Source organism: Jaculus jaculus, chromosome 2, assembly GCF_020740685.1.
Source record: "Jaculus jaculus isolate mJacJac1 chromosome 2, mJacJac1.mat.Y.cur, whole genome shotgun sequence".
Classification (NCBI taxonomy): domain Eukaryota; kingdom Metazoa; phylum Chordata; class Mammalia; order Rodentia; family Dipodidae; genus Jaculus; species Jaculus jaculus.
The window spans coordinates 101,750,317-101,767,966 of NC_059103.1; the positions used below are offsets into that span (position 1 = coordinate 101,750,317).

The 17,650-nt window shown below is 40.6% G+C and overlaps 2 protein-coding genes across 2 annotated transcripts in view; one reads left to right on the forward strand and one right to left on the reverse strand.

Moving 5' to 3' along the window:
• Positions 1–17,650, forward strand: part of Slc39a8 (solute carrier family 39 member 8) — an 85,611-nt gene that overhangs the window by 16,860 nt on the left and 51,101 nt on the right. The window contains exon 2 of the mRNA XM_004662955.2: positions 13,427–13,589. Within this exon, the coding sequence (XP_004663012.1) occupies positions 13,427–13,589 (163 nt within the window). The remainder of the gene's footprint in view (positions 1–13,426; positions 13,590–17,650) is intronic.
• On the reverse strand, positions 7,326–8,667 carry LOC101610449 (serine/arginine-rich splicing factor 10-like). Its single transcript, XM_045144092.1, has one exon. The coding sequence runs from the start codon at positions 8,665–8,667 to the stop codon at positions 8,119–8,121; it is 549 nt and encodes a 182-aa protein (XP_045000027.1). The 3' UTR covers positions 7,326–8,118.

The following is a 17,650-nucleotide window of genomic DNA, read 5'->3' on the forward strand; positions in this document are numbered from 1 at the left end:
TGATAGAACTATTTTTAGCTTTTGGAGCAACCTCCACACAGATTTTATAATGGCTGCACAAGCTTGCAATCATCAATAGTGAATAAGGGTTCCTCTTACCCCACACCTTCAGCAGCATATGTTGTCATTTTATTTTAATTTATTTATTTAGTAGAAAGAGCAAGCGAGAGAGAGACAGAAAGAGAGAGAGAAAGAAAATGGGAATACCAGCATCTCTAGCCACTGCAAACAAACTCCAGATGCATGTGCCACAATATGCATCTTGTTTACATGGGTTCTGGGGAGTTGAACCTAAATCCTTAGGTTTTGCAGGCAAACAGCTTAACCAGTAAGCCCTCTCTTCATCCCTGATGAATACTCTTTTTTTTTTTTAAATTTTATTTATTTATTTATTTATTTGAGAGCAACAGACACAGAGAGAAAGACAGATAGAGGGAGAGAGAGAATGGGCGCGCCAGGGCTTCCAGCCTCTGCAAATGAACTCCAGACGCGTGCGCCCCTTGTGCATCTGGCTAACGTGGGACCTGGGGAACTGAGCCTCGAACCGGGGTCCTTAGGCTTCACAGGCAAGCACTTAACCGCTAAGCCATCTCTCCAGCCCCTGATGAATACTCTTTATTAGCCATTTGTATTTCTTGTTTTTAGAACTCCCTGTTTGGTTCCATAGCCCACTTTTAAAAATAATTAGTTTTATTTTTTATTGACATCTTCCATAACTATAGACAATAAACCATGGTAATTCCCCACCCCTCCCATATTGCCTTTGTAACTCCACTCTTCATCACATCCCGCTCCCCTCTCAATCAGTCTCTCTTTTATTTTGATGTCATCATCATTTCCTCCAATTATGATGGTCTTGTGTAAGTAGTGTCAGGCACTGTGAGATCATGGATATCCAGGCCATTTTGTGTTTGGAAGACTACATTGTAAGCATTCCTAGCCTTGCTTTGGCTCTTACATTCTTTCTGCCTCCTCTGTCATGTTATCTCAGCACTATGGTGCCTTTCTGAGTCATCCCGAGGTCATCACCATCTGAAAAGAGAAGCTTCTCTAACCAAAAGTGAGAGCAGCATTAATACATAGGTATGAACATTAAGAGGTGCTCACCTCTATAGTCTACTTTTTGATTGAGTTGTTCATTTTCCTGGTACATGTTAACATTTCTAAGTGAATAAAAAACTCCTCTCTCTTCCATGACCAAATAACCAATTAGAAGCACAGTATTGCCTTACATTTTGTGGTTTTCTTTAATATTTAGCTGAATAAAAGGTAGTTGGATTCCCACATGCGCTTACACATTCTGTCTGTGTGACACCCACCATGTAGCGTCTGGACTCCCTGAAACAGGGTGCTAGGGGTTCAGGAAAGTCCTTGAGCCCCAAACCCTGGGTTTGCGTTTACATTTAACTAAAAAATTGAGCAAATCAAACTCAGAAGGATAATTATTAAATTGAATTTATTGAGGGAAGCAAAGGACCAAGGGAAGGAAAATGAACACACCCATGTAGTCTGAGAGCTCACCTGGTGGGCCTGGAAAAAGTGTAAAAAGAGAGTTAGAGAGGAAAAAAGAAAGTATAAAGAGCTCTGGCTATGGGGAGCGCAGGAGGAGGTAAGAGCTCATGTGGGAGTAGGGGTCAGAGGGGTTCCCCTCACCTCAGCCGAGGTAAGCTGAGATGAGGGGGAGACTCACTAGAACCCGGAGGTTCACAGTGATGAACAGCCGCTGTAGTGGGCTTTACTTTCTGGCTCAGGCAAACCGGAGTGTGTTGGTTGGTGTAAGCTAGGGGCTGTCTCTGGGAGAGGCTAGCCATGGCGCCCAAGGTCTGGGACTGAACTCGACCAACCACAATGCTATGATTAGATTTACATAGGTTGTTTGTGGAAAATCAGATCTAGGGAAGAGATAAGAGGTCAGATCATACTTTGATCTCTAACAAGGATACTTTCAGGGGCCCAGTCACCCTAACTGCCTAACAAAGCTACCTGACTTCCTCTCAACCTCATTGTTTGTGCAGGAAAGACTGAATGTGAAAAGTGAATTGCAATCAGAAATATTACGGAAATAATTTTGACCTTGCATATTTTCCGACAGTCTTGGCAACCCTGTGGGGGTCCAGGACTGTGCTTTGAGCACCAGCATGCTGAGAACTGTCCTGTGCTTGGGCCTGTGATGGACTAGGCCATTTTCTTATATGCAGAGGCGACAGCTTTGAAGGTGAGCTTATTCCTGTGGTCTCCTTCAGCCATGACCTAGAGAAGAGGTTGTCTCACTTTATCCCCAGAGGGACTGAGTGGAAGGCCCTTAGTGAATAGCAAGGCAAAAAGGCCTTCTGATCTTGGAAGTCAAAGGCAAAAGGCCTGTGGAGCCTCCTCACAGGTGATGGGACGTGTCATAGTCCCTGCCACTGGGGTGGGCCAGAGTTGAGAGGCAGGCACATAGGCCAGGTGTCTCTGTTTGGATACCACACCAAGAGTTTTGAGACAAGAAGGCCTTGAGAAATGAATGCAGCATAAAATAGGATTGGGAAACTTGCCAGCGACTATGGAAGTCAGAAACTTTGTAAACCTCTTAGCAAATGTATAGTTTAGCTTTTACAATGTTTTTTTTTTTTCCTGTTTATCTTTGGTAAAACCCACTTTCGACTCCACTTGTTTGCATGGAGGAACCTAGGAAAATGAATAGAAATAGTACATGGTTTAAACGGTTGCCAGGTAAGTGAGGCAGACAGGACAAAAAAAGAAAGAAAGAAAGAAAGAAAGAAAGAAAGAAAGAAAGAAAGAAAGAAAGAAAGAAAGAAATCAATCAATCAATCAATCAAGCAAGCAAGCAAGCAAGTATCCAGGGAGAAACATTAACAACATTTGGGAAGGTTTCCTCTGGATCATACTTAACCCTATTTGTGGTAGTACTGACATTCTGTGCATGTTGTTTCATAGTAATCTTTTTTCCTGACAATGTGTAATAAAGGAAGACATCCTTCTCTTCTAACTGATATACTTAGGAGTAATGCTTTCCAGGAAGAGTTTTGAGAGTGTATGTCTCTATGCATGTGTGTGTATTGGAGTATGCTTGCATCAGTGTGTCTCGTATATACATACATATACATACACACACACATATATATATATGTGTGTGTGTGTGTGTGTGTGTGTGTGTACTTGTGAGCACATACTTGAATGTGCATGTGTCTGAATGTGAGTGGTGTATGTGGGTGTGTTGGTGGGAACATGTTGGCATCATTCGGGCTTTAAGAAGAAGCACAGGAAAAGCTGAGGGAAAAATGGAAGAAATGAACATCAGAGAAATAGGGTTGGTATCACTAGATTAGCCTGTTCCTAGTGTATAGGTTATTCTTCCAGAATATTACTTGCTCAAATCTTAGAATCCAGTCTTTTATCTTTACAAAAAATATTTTTATTATTTATTTGGGGGGGGGAGAGGGAGAGAGAGAAACACTCATGCTGCTGCAAATTAACGCAGCTTGTGCATCTGGCTTATGCAGGTCCTGGGAGAATTGAACCTGATTCATTTGGCTTTGCAGGCAAGCACCTTAACCACTAAGCCATCTCTGCAGCCCCAGTCTTTTGTCTTGGTAAAATAAAACTGTTCAAAAAATGCATAAACTTTGAAAAGGCACTTAAGAGGGCAAAACCTTGAGAGAAGGGGGAAGGTTGGTACAGAGTAATTAGGCTTAAGCAATACTAAGGAGGAGTTGATTAAAGTTTCTTCTAACTGAGGAGAGGGAGCTACATTATTTCAGCAAACATATCTGGGAGTGATTTATTTCCCAGTAACTCCTGCATGGTCAGCTCCTGTGGTGAGTGTGGGGCATTTAAATCACCAACTCGGTGGCATTGCTCAGTGGCCCTGAAGAGATAAATGACTACAACTATTCATTTGTTTCCAGGGACAGAAATGTTAAAGTTAAACCAGTACTTTAAATTTATGTATTTAATTGTTCTCTTGGGATATTGGCCACTTGCTCCATAGGAAAAACTCCTGGGCATGCTTCATTTTAAACACTTCATTTCTTTTGCTCTTAAAAGTAATATTGTTCAGGTTACCACTGCGAACTTAAGACAGTTTTGCAATTGGTTTCAAAAGATGTTATGAAATCAAGTGACGAGTTCATTCATTTTGTCCCTTATTTTATTCCACACATTTACTCAGTGCTGTTTGGATCACACAGTCTTAGTCATATTAGTATTGATATATATCAAGGCAGCATGAGTTCAAGAGATCCAGAAGTTTCTTTAGCATTAGATAATTACTTTAGATGTTCAGTTTTTCCTTCTTTAGTATATTAATTGCCCTAATCTCACTTTCATGGGGTTACATGATGGTAGCTTAGGGGCATCTACAAACTGGCTCTGCAGCTGGGGCTGCCAAAAGAATGTCCTGGGTTTAAAATAGTAACAGGGAAGCAACACATTCAGACAGCACACACCAGGATGTAGCAGGAGTGGTGACTTTCCAGACCCTTCCCAATGGCCAACAGTGTGGGCCATGTGGGAGGGTGCTGGGTCAGGTTCTGTGCTGTTGGCTTCTGTTGCTTGATGTGGTGTTTGTGACCCCATGAGTGAAATAAATGGTAGGATTACATTTGAGCTCCAGTTCTCTCTCTCTCAAACACACACATACACGGTCTCTCTCTCTTTTTCTCTCTGTTTGGTTAAGATCTTAAATAGGTCAAGAATAATTTGATCTTGTGACTTAAGTGATTAATAGAAGCATTTCAATATACTCCTTTTCGTCTTTCTTGGTGTATGCCTGGTGCACATGTATGGGAAGGCCAGTGGCAAATGTAGGATGCTTTCTCCTTTTAGCTCATTCTTATATATCTTTCCTTGAGATGGGGTCTCTCACTTCACCTGGAGCTGCTGCCCGCTAGGGATCCCCATCAATTCTGTGGATGTGCATGTCTTCACCCAGCTTTTTATATGGGTCCTGGGGTCTCCAGTCTGAGAGTCCTTATTCCTAAGTGGCAAGAGCTCTTAATTGATGAGCATCTCCCCAGTTCCATGATTTCCTTTTTATTGCTTGAGTTAATACTTACTGTTTAATAAAGGCACAGCAACCAAGGTATTGGTTAGAAGACATGAGCATAGATGGGCTTGGATTTTATCCTCCAACAGTTTACCATTCTAAGACATGATTTTTCTTCATCTAGATTTTCCCATGTTACTAGTCATTACTGTGGGAGCTAAAAAAAAGGATATATGTTACTGCTACTATTATTGTTGAGAAAATTCTTTTGTTAACTAATTATACACTTATTTATCCTTGACAGTTTTTTGTGAATCATGTTTTATAACCTCAGCCATGAGAAATGCCATAGCATTTCAGACAGTACATGTCTCCTCTTCTAGGAAGCCTTCTGTGGACCATTTGCTTTTATCTCAGAATACCTTTATATGTCTTCACTTCTTTTATCTGTTTGCTCTCTCTGCTGTATGGTAAGCCTGTGGAAGACGGGAAGCACTTCATATTTCCAACCCCTACCAGAGCACCTGACACAGGGAAGGTGCAACCAGCCTGTTTGGCTCCTGAATACGTGCATGAGAACTAGGAAGAGGCGGAAGGGCCGGATGGGGGCAGAGTAGTTGGAGGCTGCAGGAGGGAATTTAGGAAATCCGTTCACTGTAGTTTCTTTGCAAAGACCCATAGTTGTTCCCCTAGGAAGGATGGCTTCCAAAGCTTCCAGCACAGCTGTCCTCATAGAAAACTCTAGAAGGTTCTGGCATTCTTGCTGGAAACCACTGGTTGTAGCAGTCAGTTGCTGAGTAGGGAAGAGTACAGAAGCCACTGACAGGAAATAAGTTAAGAGTTTTTTCTGCCTTGCATTCTAAACCCAGGAACCCGCCTGACTCTCTTTAGGGCTTTGTAATGGAATTTGAGATATTTTTATAACCTATGAATTGAACTTGATGCTTCATTCTAATTTTGACCATCAGTTGGTCTACAAGTAGTTCCTCTCTCTCTTCCTTTATCTGCACAGGGAGAGTACCATTATGTCTTGTTGACAATGTGAACTGCTTCATTTTCCTGTGTTCCAATCCATGGCAAGAGCTGGAACTGTTGTTTTGGTGACTTTGAGTGGGATGACAGTTCATATCTGGTGTGTATGAAGGTCCTGGTTCATGGACTCACCATCAGAAGATTCTTTTGTTTGTATTATTTAATGAGTGTCATTGGATAAGGTAGCCAAGTATAGGTAATAGCCCTGTGCTCGTAAAAGGAAGAATCAGAGAAGCTATAAAAATGGAAAAATAATTATTTTTTGCCATCACAGGTTATTGATGTAACATTCATTCATTATAAAACTTACTTTTCTTTTCTTTTTTTTTGCTCTAATTATATCAATTTTATTGACTCCTTGAAAATACAAAGCTATAAAAACATTTCCAACTTGATTAAAACAGGAAAAAGAATTAAGTAAAAATCTATGGACTCTAACCTGTTTACCTGCCACTTTGTGTGATCCTATGCAGGCTAAAAATTTTTTAATACAGATACAAATACCTTCAGTTACGTGTATTCTACATTTTCAAAATGCTGTAAAGGCTTACACTCCATTTCCAGATTTTAGACTTTTACATAATTATATGTGGCAAAAATACAACAAATTCAAATGTGATGGAATCAATGTATGATAAACAAGCTTCATATCCTGATAATTAAGGAATCCAAAACATTTTGTGACACTACAAAAGTTATTCACTACACATAAAATGTCTCCTATAAAATTTATGTCCATTTTAGTAATGTACACGTACGTTACTAAAAAGTATAATTTGGTGTTACAGAACAAACTAAGTTGGGATGAGAGCTGTTTGCCTCAATCTAATTATAGCACCCTGGGTCTGCTTTATATCTAGTGTAAAATTAAATACTTATCTTGAGGATTATTTTCTAGTACTTGAGGCAGTCAACTATTTAGTATTACTCTAGTATATTATACAGTCACTGCACAAAACAATCAGCTTATATTTTTTCATTTGTAGTAATGAGATGCAAACAAATTCTACTTTTAAGTCGCAGATAACTGCAAAATTATCTTTGATAGTATACTGGTTTTTAAAAATTAGGATATGGGGCTGGAGAGATGGCATAGCGGTTAAGCGCTCGCCTATGAAGCCTATGGACCCCGGTTCAAGGCTCGGTTCCCCAGGTCCCACGTTAGCCAGATGCACAAGGGGGCGCACGCGTCTGGAGTTCGTTTGCAGAGGCTGGAAGCCCTGGCGCGCCCATTCTCTCTCTCTCCCTCTATCTGTTTTTCTCTCTGTGTCTGTTGCTTTCAAATAAATAAATTTAAAAAATTAAAAAAAATTAGGATATGAATGATGTGAAATATTGTTATAATACCTCAAACAAAACAATGAGGCCATATTCTAATGATTGACTAGATTGTGCTTGGTAGACAATTACTGCATGAAGGATTATGTACTCTCTCCAATTATCCAATACAATGTTTTGCCCAGAATAAGGGCTCAATAAATATTTGTTGAGCATACTGTCTAGGAAAAAGGTGAGAAGAGATGGGCCCTCTCAGCCGGATATCAAGTAGAAGTGGAATTAACCTGGGAAAGAGTGGTTAAAGAAGATGTAAACTGCATATGGTGTACAATTCAGATGCCAACAAAACAAACAGGCAGGAAATACTGGCACCAGAATAAACAAAGGCAAGACCTGCCAATACTGGCATAAATGGAATTGACTTTTAAGGGATAACCAAGAAAAAGTTTATATCGGACTGTTATCTTTTCCCATCCAATTCAGTTTGAGACAACCAATAGAGGCACTGTTTAGAGACTATGGCTGTCTTCCTTGATATTCAGACATCCTACTTTCCAATAACTTATCATGGATCTGTTGCCCATGAGTAAACCTGTTCATATTTAGGGATTAGTTTCCACAAGTACAAAGTTGAATTTCCTTTTATTTGTCCTAAAATGCTTACTTTCAAACTTGAAGGGACTTCAATTATTCCATGTAGTTTTCGAAAGTTCTTTTATCTTTTCAGACCAGTCAAAATATTCGTACAGTATTCATACTGCAGCACCTTCCACCCACCCTTTGGTCGCTTGAACTGCCCTTCTTTGGTTCTTTTTCCGCTTTCAGATCTTTCTTGAAGTGTAGTAAGCAGAACTGTACTGGGTATTCCAGCTGCAGTTTGGTCTATCATTGTCGGAATGGCTTCTGCTACGCCGTGGTCTTCCAGTCGGTCTATTTCTAGGACTATAAGATCTCCTATAGTTGTAATCAAAAGAACGACTCCTTGATCTCCTCCTTTCATAACTTCGGCTTCTAGAACGTCTGTATCTGTCATAATCATCATAGCGAGAGGAACTGTACACATTCCTTCCTTCCTTGGCTTTCATTTGATTTGGTGTCTTCCGATCTCCTTGTGCGAACTGTATTTCAATTTGACGCCCACAAATCCATTTTCTGTCCAAATTATGTAAAGCATCTTCAGCATCACGAACATCCTCAAATTGAACATAAGCAAATCCTCTTGGACGTCGAGTGTAGAAATCAAGTGGAACATACACATCAACTATAGGACCATAACGACCAAATTCCCGCCGTAAATCTTCAGACCTGGTGTCGTCCGCCACGTTCCTGACGAACAGAGACATGTTGGGAGGACGCAGGTAGCGGGACATGACGGTGGCGTGAGTCTCGGCCGAGAGCACTAACGGGATGAGCAAACCGTCCGTGGCTCCGGCGGCGGCTCAAACACTAAAACTTACTTTTCATTTGACTATGGTGACACATCCCTGTAATTCCAGCTCTCAAGAGGTTGAGGTAGGAGGATGCTAATGATTTGAGTACCTCTGGGCAGTGTAGTGAGTTCCAAGGCCAGCCTGAGCTATAGTATGAAAACTTGTCTTAAAAAAAATGACTTAATGACTTAGATAATTACTTTATGTATCAATCAGAACATTTCCATTTGAAGGATGAAGAAAAAAATAATTTCCCTTTAGCCCAAGCCATAAAGGGAATTTATTATGTAACTAATGTCAAATGGCAGATGGGCTTTAGGCCCAGCCATATCCGGGAGAACTGTGATGTGTGTGAACAGATAGAACTGAAGGCCTGAGGGTTGAAGTCTTTGCTTTTGCTTCATAGTTATCTTTCTTTCACATGATGGTGTAAGTGGCCTAAAGAGTCCGCAGACTCACAACATACTAGTGGATGTAGCTCTGAGTAGATAGGGTCTCCTATAACTCATGGAAAGGGGCTCTCATGATGCAGAATGTGTCATAGAGGAGAAAGGTGCCCTCTTCATTTCCAGTCTATCTTATTTCTTATGTTTTGAGTTTCTCTTGTTCTCTTTTATTCTCTGGCTCCTTTTCTTGCTCTCTGTCTTTCTCTTTGAGTGTAGGTTGCTGGAGATTAAGCCCAGATCTCATGCATGGCAGGCTAGTGCTAACCACAGAGGTAGAGGTCCAGCCCTCTCTCCTTTCTGAGCCACTCTCATTATGTAGCCTAGTCCTTGAACTAGGATACTCATGTGTCAGGCTCCTGAGTACTGGGATTTTAATAGGGTGCTACCATGCCTGGTGATCTTTCCTACCCTTGCACCAATAATGTCCATATTCCCAAGGCATTTGCCCTTTTTCTGTGTTTGTTTCTTCTGGCTGCCTCTCCCCTCCTCCGTTGCTATCTCTTCTTTGCAGAACTGTCTATCTAGTTTCTTCCTTTCTCAGAGAAAGCAGACTGCTCATCTCCACCAATGTTTCCTTTATGAACTCTCATTTTAATTTAGGTTTTTTTTTTTTTTTTGAGGGAGGGTCTTGTTCTAGCCCATGCTGACTTGGAATTCACTATGTACTGTCAGAGGGGCCTTAAATTCACTGCAATACTCCTACCTCTTTGCCTCTTGAGTGCTGGGATTAAAGGCATGTGCCACCACGCCCAGCCCTCATGTTTTTTAAATCATTTTATCTCTTGGGGATTTATTATTATTATTCTGGGTTTATAAGTCTTGATATGTCTGATTTATTTATGACACAGATGTTGAGGTTTTTGATGGAAGGTGCTATGACTTTTTTGTTTTTCATTCCTTTTCTTACTGATTGTCATTCTCCAGTTTTCTCACCTTCCATTTCTTCCTTTAATATTTTCCCCAGACATTTACAATTTAATAAATATTTGTAATGAAGGAAATAATCAATGTGCTGTGTAGTTTAATGCCATGGCTATTACACTGATCATTGTAACATTGACAACATTTAAAAATAGATTTTAATTCAGAAACTATTAGTAGTGAGGGTATTACCTGGGGATTTTCAGAGAAATTGAACCAATAGGCTATATAAACTTGTATCTATCCATATCTTCCTATGTCTATATCTACTGAAAGAGAAACAGAATGGAACAGGGCAGGGTGTAGTGGGTGGAAATTTACTAAGAGGAAACATCAATGGTAGGGGATATTTTGGTTAAATAGAATTAACAAGATTTTCCCTGAGAGCAGGTCGGTGCAATCAGATATTTAGGGTGGAGAATGAGGAATTTGACCAGATGTTGAAAATAGTCAGATAGTGAAGGTGGGAGGATTCTCTGTAAACTTGCTCAGCAGTGTTTTTGCCAGAAAAAGGTGATGTAGGTCCCATAAGAATGAGATTGAAGTGGAGGTCTGGGCTCAGAGGAGCCTGACTAAAATTTAGTCAAGGATGGAGTCTTTTTAATTATTGAAGTTTTGTCGTTTCAAATTGTACCAAATTTTTTGGAATGTATTATAATTTTTCTTTTTCTTTTTTTTTTTTTTTTGAGGTAGGTTCTCACCTTAGCCCAGCCTGTGTAGTCTCAGGCTGGCTTCAAACTCACGGCAATCCACCTACCTTGGTCTCCCGAGTGTTGGGATTAAAGGCGTGCCCCACAAGTCATAGCTATGTTATTATTTAATAAGAACAATAATTATAATAAATGGTTTCTTACATCTAGATTTCAATTGTATAAAACATGAAGGGGGACTTTCTCTAAACACTGAAACTTTCAACGTCCCCTTGCATCAGTTCCTAACCTTCCACAAAGACTTTGGGAAGTGAAGCCAGAGAAAATTCAGACCTGGTAAGGAAGGAGTAGAGGAAACAAAAGCAGAAATGCCTGGACCTTGCTGCGGTGACTGAGTATGATTTAGAGTCATGTCCACAGCACGCGTCTAAGCCCTTGTCTCCACCCTTGTCTCCATGACTACCTTGCTTTGGTGTGTTGTGCTCATGAGGTGATTGAGATCAGCTTACCCTGGCTGAGATGAGCAAACAGGAGTAAAACTTCAAAGAAGTCTTTAATAAAAGATGTCAACTCACAGAACATTCCAGTGTCTGCAGATGAGTTAGCCAGCGACAGCACAAGGCCTGGAAGGCCAGAACAACGAGTGAGACTTTAGAGAATAGAGATGTCATCGAAAAAGTAGAGGAAAGGAGAAAAGCTGTCAGAGAACAAACATTAAGGAGATTGTAGACGGGCGCTGGGTTTTCTTAAGGCTCATACCATTCTGTGTAATCATCCTGAGCTGTCTTGGAGGAGTCCTGGGCAATCTTGTTTTTCCCCACAAGACACATATTCATTGTTTGGAGGTGAAGGTTTGTATTTGAGACGGGTCAAACTTTCTGGTCAATGTCACTGGTCCAACCGGTTCTTGTGCCCTCACTCGTCAGTGCTGGGCTCTCATCCTGTGGAAGAGACTTGGCCCTTTCACACAAAACTGCCTTCTTTTGTTTTGCATTCAACTTTGCAAATCAATGTATAACAAAAATCAAGACCAAAGTCAAAAACGGGCTGTTGTCCACAATTATTTGTGTTCTCTTTTCTAGTAGATAGCTGTTTGAAATATGTCAGGCCTACCATTGTGTTATATTCTTTCTTATTCTTTCACAAGGGCAAGCCTTGAGAACTATCATCTCCTTGCTTCTGGGTGCCGGTGCCTCTTGGCAGTTGCTGCTGTCACAAGTTATGACCGCTGAGCACCTGCCCAGCAAAAATGTCCATATAAATGCTTCATGAAGGTTCTAAGCATTACCAAAGTGTTACTTACATGCTTCCTTGACTGCACTGTTTATTGTTTCTGTCTATAGGAAGTGTCCCTGATGAAGCATAAGAGGCAATTAAGGCATCTTTAAAGATGTAACATTGTAACTCTTACTACCAATTATAAGAAGAAATAAATTTCTGCTACGTTCCACTACACATATGTATGATATGCATACTGTGTAACTGAGGCTAAAGTTGGATTAAGCATCATGACCCTGTTCTGTGGGATAGGTAGACTTTGCAGTTTGCTTTAGTTGTATTTTACTTGATTAAGAAAGGCTGACTATGCCTTAGCAAGTAGACTTTTGGATCCAGGAACGGGCCTGCAAAGAGCTTCTCATCAGTCATCCAGCTTTGACAGTCTTAGGGTGTAAATTCTGAGAAGCTGTTGGATGTCATCCATAGGCAGTTTCCCTTTTCCTCCTGTTTCATGGTGGGAGGAACCTGCAGTCCAAGCAGGTTAGGACTTCCTCGGAGAAACAGTGCAGCTTGTGCTAACACACACTTTGATTCCTGGAATCGAGGCTGACACATGTGTACTCTGTAATTTTTAAAAATATTTTTATTTGTTTATTTGAGAGCAACAGACAGAGAGAGAAAGAGGGAGGGAGGGAGGGAGGGAGGGAGGGAGGGTGGGAGAGAAACAATGGGCGTGCCAGGGCTTCCAGCCACTGCAAATTAATTCCAGACGCGTGCGCCCCCTTGTGCATCTGGCTAACGTGGGCCCTGGGGAATCAAGCCTTGAACCAGGGTCCTTAGGCTTCACAGGCAAACCCTTAACCGCTAAACCATCTCTTCAACTGTACTCTGTAATTTTTGAGTTTAGCAATTATGCTCCTGAGCCTCTTCACTGTGTAAGCTCTTGAGTACTGGGATTACACTTACGAACCACCATACCTGGCTAGGGACATATTTTTAAACTATGCAGCTTCAAGTAGCTAAGTATTTGACATAAGCTAAGAGGGAAGGGCAAGACTGCAAAAGGCCTAAGCTTGAAGGCTACTGTTATGCCTTATTCACTGGCATCTGTTTCTTCATGATTTACGGCACTAGGAAACATAGGCCCTTGTAAATGCCAGGCATACATTAACCCTCAGAGTTACATTTCCAGCCCACTTTTATTTTGGTGTTCTTAAAGTCCTTGCTCAACCCGTACGTTAATTTTCAATCCTTTTCTCTGTAGTAGATTGGAGGTTGTTTCTGGTTTTCAAGAGATGGTGACTACCTCACCATTTTCAAGGCCCGTTTATTCATCCCTGCGGTGGGCTCTGGAGCAGTGCCCATGCCATATGCCTTGACGGCATATTTGGTTTCCCCACAGTATCTTTGCTTGCATGTATTCACTGTGTCATTGCCTGGGTTCCTGTGTTTACTCTATTTCAGTGTCTCTCCGCGGAAGACATCTTTTCCCTTCATGGCTTTTCCAATGCCACCCAGATAACCAGCTCAAACTTCTCTGCCATCTGCCCGGCAGTCTTACAGCAGCTGAGCTTCCACCCCTGTGATGAACGGCCCAAGCACAAAGTAAAGCCAAGCCTGTCTGAAGGTACATGGAAACACCTTTCCTCACTTACTTGGGAAGCCTGAGAGCTGGCGTGAATTGAAGTTAAAACACTTTATAAAGCAAGTTTCTTTTGCTTTTAATCAATCTGTGTAGAAACTCTTGGCCAAAGACTTAAGGTTCTGTAGGTATTTAGAATAAGAATAATCGGATTTAAGATTGTGCTTAGTAACACTTTAAAACTTTATAAATCCACTTCCTCTTATTTAAAAAATTTCATTATATAGGTTCATTGAACATGAGACTGTTATCTAAGGACATTTTTATATAGGCATATATTGTATAATTTTCACTGTATAAATTCATTGATCATGGTACTGTTGCCTAAGGACATTTTCATAAGGCATATATATTGTATGTTGAGTACATCCCCCCGTCGTTTTTCCCCTCCCCTTCATGTTAGTCCTTTTCTCCCCCCTCTAGACAGTTTTGCTTTTACTTCCATGCCATACGTGACTTTATGTGCGTATGTACAACCAACCCTATATGTATCATGCTGTAATTCTGGATTGCATAGGAACTGTTGGCTTATAATTGGTCAGTTTGTTTGCATCACTTTGTGATTACCATGTTATTTTCAAACTTTTCAGTTTACCTGCTATTGTCAGAGAAAGGCTAAGGAAACTAATGACTTCTAGATGAAATCTTAGAGGATTGAGTTATTAATGTTTTAATATTCATAGATTAAAAATGAGGCTAGAAACTTCTGTTGGTAATGGAATTACCATAAACACAGCATCTTTAAAGAATAGTCTGTACAAAGAAAGTTTAAAAAAGTAACACTTGTTAATGTATAGTTCACTAACTTAAATATGGGGAAGCATTTTCACCAATGTTATGTGTTATATGTTAGTTATGTGCTCTTTCTTTCTTTCTGTCTTTCTTTCTTTCTTTCTGTCTGTCTTTCTTTCTGTCTGTCTGTCTGTCTTTCTTTCTTTCTTTCTTTCTTTCTTTCTTTCTTTCTTTCTTTCTTTCTTTCTTTCTTTCTTTCTTCTTTCTCTTCCCCTTTTCTTTTCCTTCCTTCCTTCCTTCTTTCCTTCCTTCTGCCTTCCCTCCTTTCCTCCCTCTCTCCCTCCCTTTTTTCCTTCCTCAGTTTCAGTATATATAGTCTATGATGACCTTGAACTTCCTGCCTCAGCTCTTGAGTGCTGGATTAATAGGCATGTGCTGTCTTGCTTGGCTGTGATTTTTTGATATCCCTGAATTGTTAACTTGTCCTACATTAATATTTTAAAAATACTTATTTGTTTGCATGTATGTGTGAGTAGGACTCGTGGTGTACCAGAGTCTCCTGCCACTGCAACAGTTGCCAGATGATTGCACTACTTTTTGCTTCTAGCTTTACATGGTTACTGAGGACTCAAACACTGGCAGGCAAATTTGCAAGCAAGTTAACCTTTAACCACTGAACCATCTTCCCAGCTGCCCACATGGATATTTTCATTTTCATTAATTTAGTAATTCAATAAATGTTAATTGAGGATCATTGCTGAACACTTCTCTGTGCACTGAAGACTCAGAAGTGCGTAAGAAAAGTTCCTCACCCTCTTGGGGCTTTTGATACAGTAGAAAAAAAGAAAGAATAAATATTTAAATAAACAGGCTGATGAGTCATATAGTTCTTTCTAAGGAAAAAAATACAGGGTGTAAGGGAGAAGAGGTGGTGGGATAGGCTAGGGGATGAAGTCATGTCTTCGTGTGGTCCTGGCTGGATAGTCTGTGGTAGAGCTGTCTTGGTTGAGGGACTGGCTAGCACAGTTTGGAGGGAGCGTGGCCTGAGGAGGAGCATCAGGAAGGCCTGTGTGCTTGGATGTTGCTGGCAGAGGGAAAGTGGAAGGAAAGGGAGTGCTGGGGCAGATGGAGACCTGGCAGGGTATGGTCAGCCAGTAGAATTTTATTTTGAACGCTGGATCTGCATGGGAGCATATGAATTTTATTTGAGTCTATAAAGGAATATTGAGCAGGGATCTTGAAGAAAATATCGGGACTAGAGCAGAAGCAAGGAGTTTGGAGATTAGCTGAAAGGCGACTGCCCGGGGTGGATGTGCAAGACAGTGGTGATGACTACATGAGGAAGAGGAAGCAGAGGTGAGGACATGGCCTGACTCCGGGGAGATGGTGCAGACTGTGTGGAAGGTGACTGGAGAAGGAAAGATGGGTCAAAGTTTTAGCCAGAGAAACAGAAGACAGTCATGTCCACTCCCGGGGCTGTAGTCTTGGGGAGGAGGTATTTATGGTGGGGACAAAGCAATGAAGATTAAGATCATGACATTTGGCACAGTCACTGAGACAATAGTTAGGTGCCCAAGAGAAGTTGGGTAGGCGACGACACACACTCATGTGGAGCTTAGAGGGAAGAGCCCGGCTGGGGATTTGGCATCATGTAGGGGCATCTAAAGATACTTGGCTGAGAAAGTTCATCTCACAAGACAGCAGGCTGAGAATGCAGAGAGCAAAATAGCAAAGACAAGGGAGGCCTCAACGGAGGGTCGACTTTCCTTTTTTGGATTGTTTTGTGTCTCTTTCCACATTTCTCTGTGAATAACAAATTAATGGCAACAAGAATAATAATGGGCAACGTATAGGCAGTGTTTACCATGTAATAGGACTGTTCCAAGTGTACATATTGGACTCATCTAACGTTTATGTAAATCTGGGATATAATAACTGCTGTTCCCATTTAAACTGAGATATTTGGTGCTTAATGTCATTAGCTCAAATGGCAGAGACAGTTTCAAACAAGCTTGTTCAGATTGAGGATCTATAATCTCATTTCTATTTTTATATACAAAGAATTAAAATCAACAAACGTTAACTTTTCAGCATAAGTAACAATTTTGTGAATAAGAATAATTGCAATTTTGTAGTGCTAGTCAATTTAACAATTCTTAATTGTTAAAGCAAATATTTTTGCTAGAATTATGTTTGAATGTGTATAAACCTTTTAAACTCTAATAGCTTGTACTTTACATTTGAAAGTAAATTTTATTTTTAAATTTATTTATTTGAAAGTGACAGACAGAGAAAGAGGCAGAGAGAGGGAGAAAAAAAGAGAAAGAATGGGTATGCCAGGGCCTCCAGCCACTGCAAATGAACTCCAGAAGCGTGCGCCCCCTTGTGCATCTAGCTAATGTGGGTCCTGGGGAATCGAGCCTTGAACCAGGGTCCTTAGGCTTCATAGGCGAGCTAAGCCATCTCTCCAGCCCAACAAAATCTTTAATATACTAACATTTACTAATAGTATACAATAATAAGAACACAGAGTTCAAAATCAACTTGCCTGGCTGTGTCATATTCCAGCAATACTGGGAGCATAAATTTAATGTTTGGTTTTTTTTGTCACAGTTTCCTCATTGAATATAGTTACATTTCCACAGTGTTGCTATGTGGATTAAATATCTTAATAGTTGTAGAATGCTTAGAACATTATCTAGCACATACTTAGGTGCTAATATAAGGTCTATTTGGTCAGTTGAATAAATAATGACATACATCTAACACATTCACAACTTCAGGAAATGGGGCTTCTATAACAAAATCCTTTATTCTGTACAGGTTAATCTGATGTTCAGGTATTTCTAAATCAGGGTGTGGCAGTTTATGCTTGTAATCCTAGCATTGGGGGGGATGAGGAGGGGGGATGAGGAGGTTGATAGCTTTAAGTTTGAGGCTAGAGTGAGCGTTCTCAAAAAATGAAAACCAGGTGATGGAGACAGACAGTGAGGATTACTCAAACCTCACCAAAGCAGAAATCCCAAAGCTGCTGAGGGTGGGCTCGACACTGAAGTAAACTTAAAGCACACCCGCCAAAGCTCAGGGAATTTTGCAGAAGAGGAGGTGGAAAGAATGTAGGAGCTGCAGTGTGGGAGGGAATATCTAGATAAATGATGGACTGCTGCTCTCACATCTCATAACACATAGCTCCATGGTGAATACTAGCAATCCCACTGAGGATGGTTCTAAGTGGATTGGGGGCAGGGAGGAGGGAAATAATGGTATCAACATATGATGTATCCATACAAAGTTTTTACTTAATTGAAAAAATA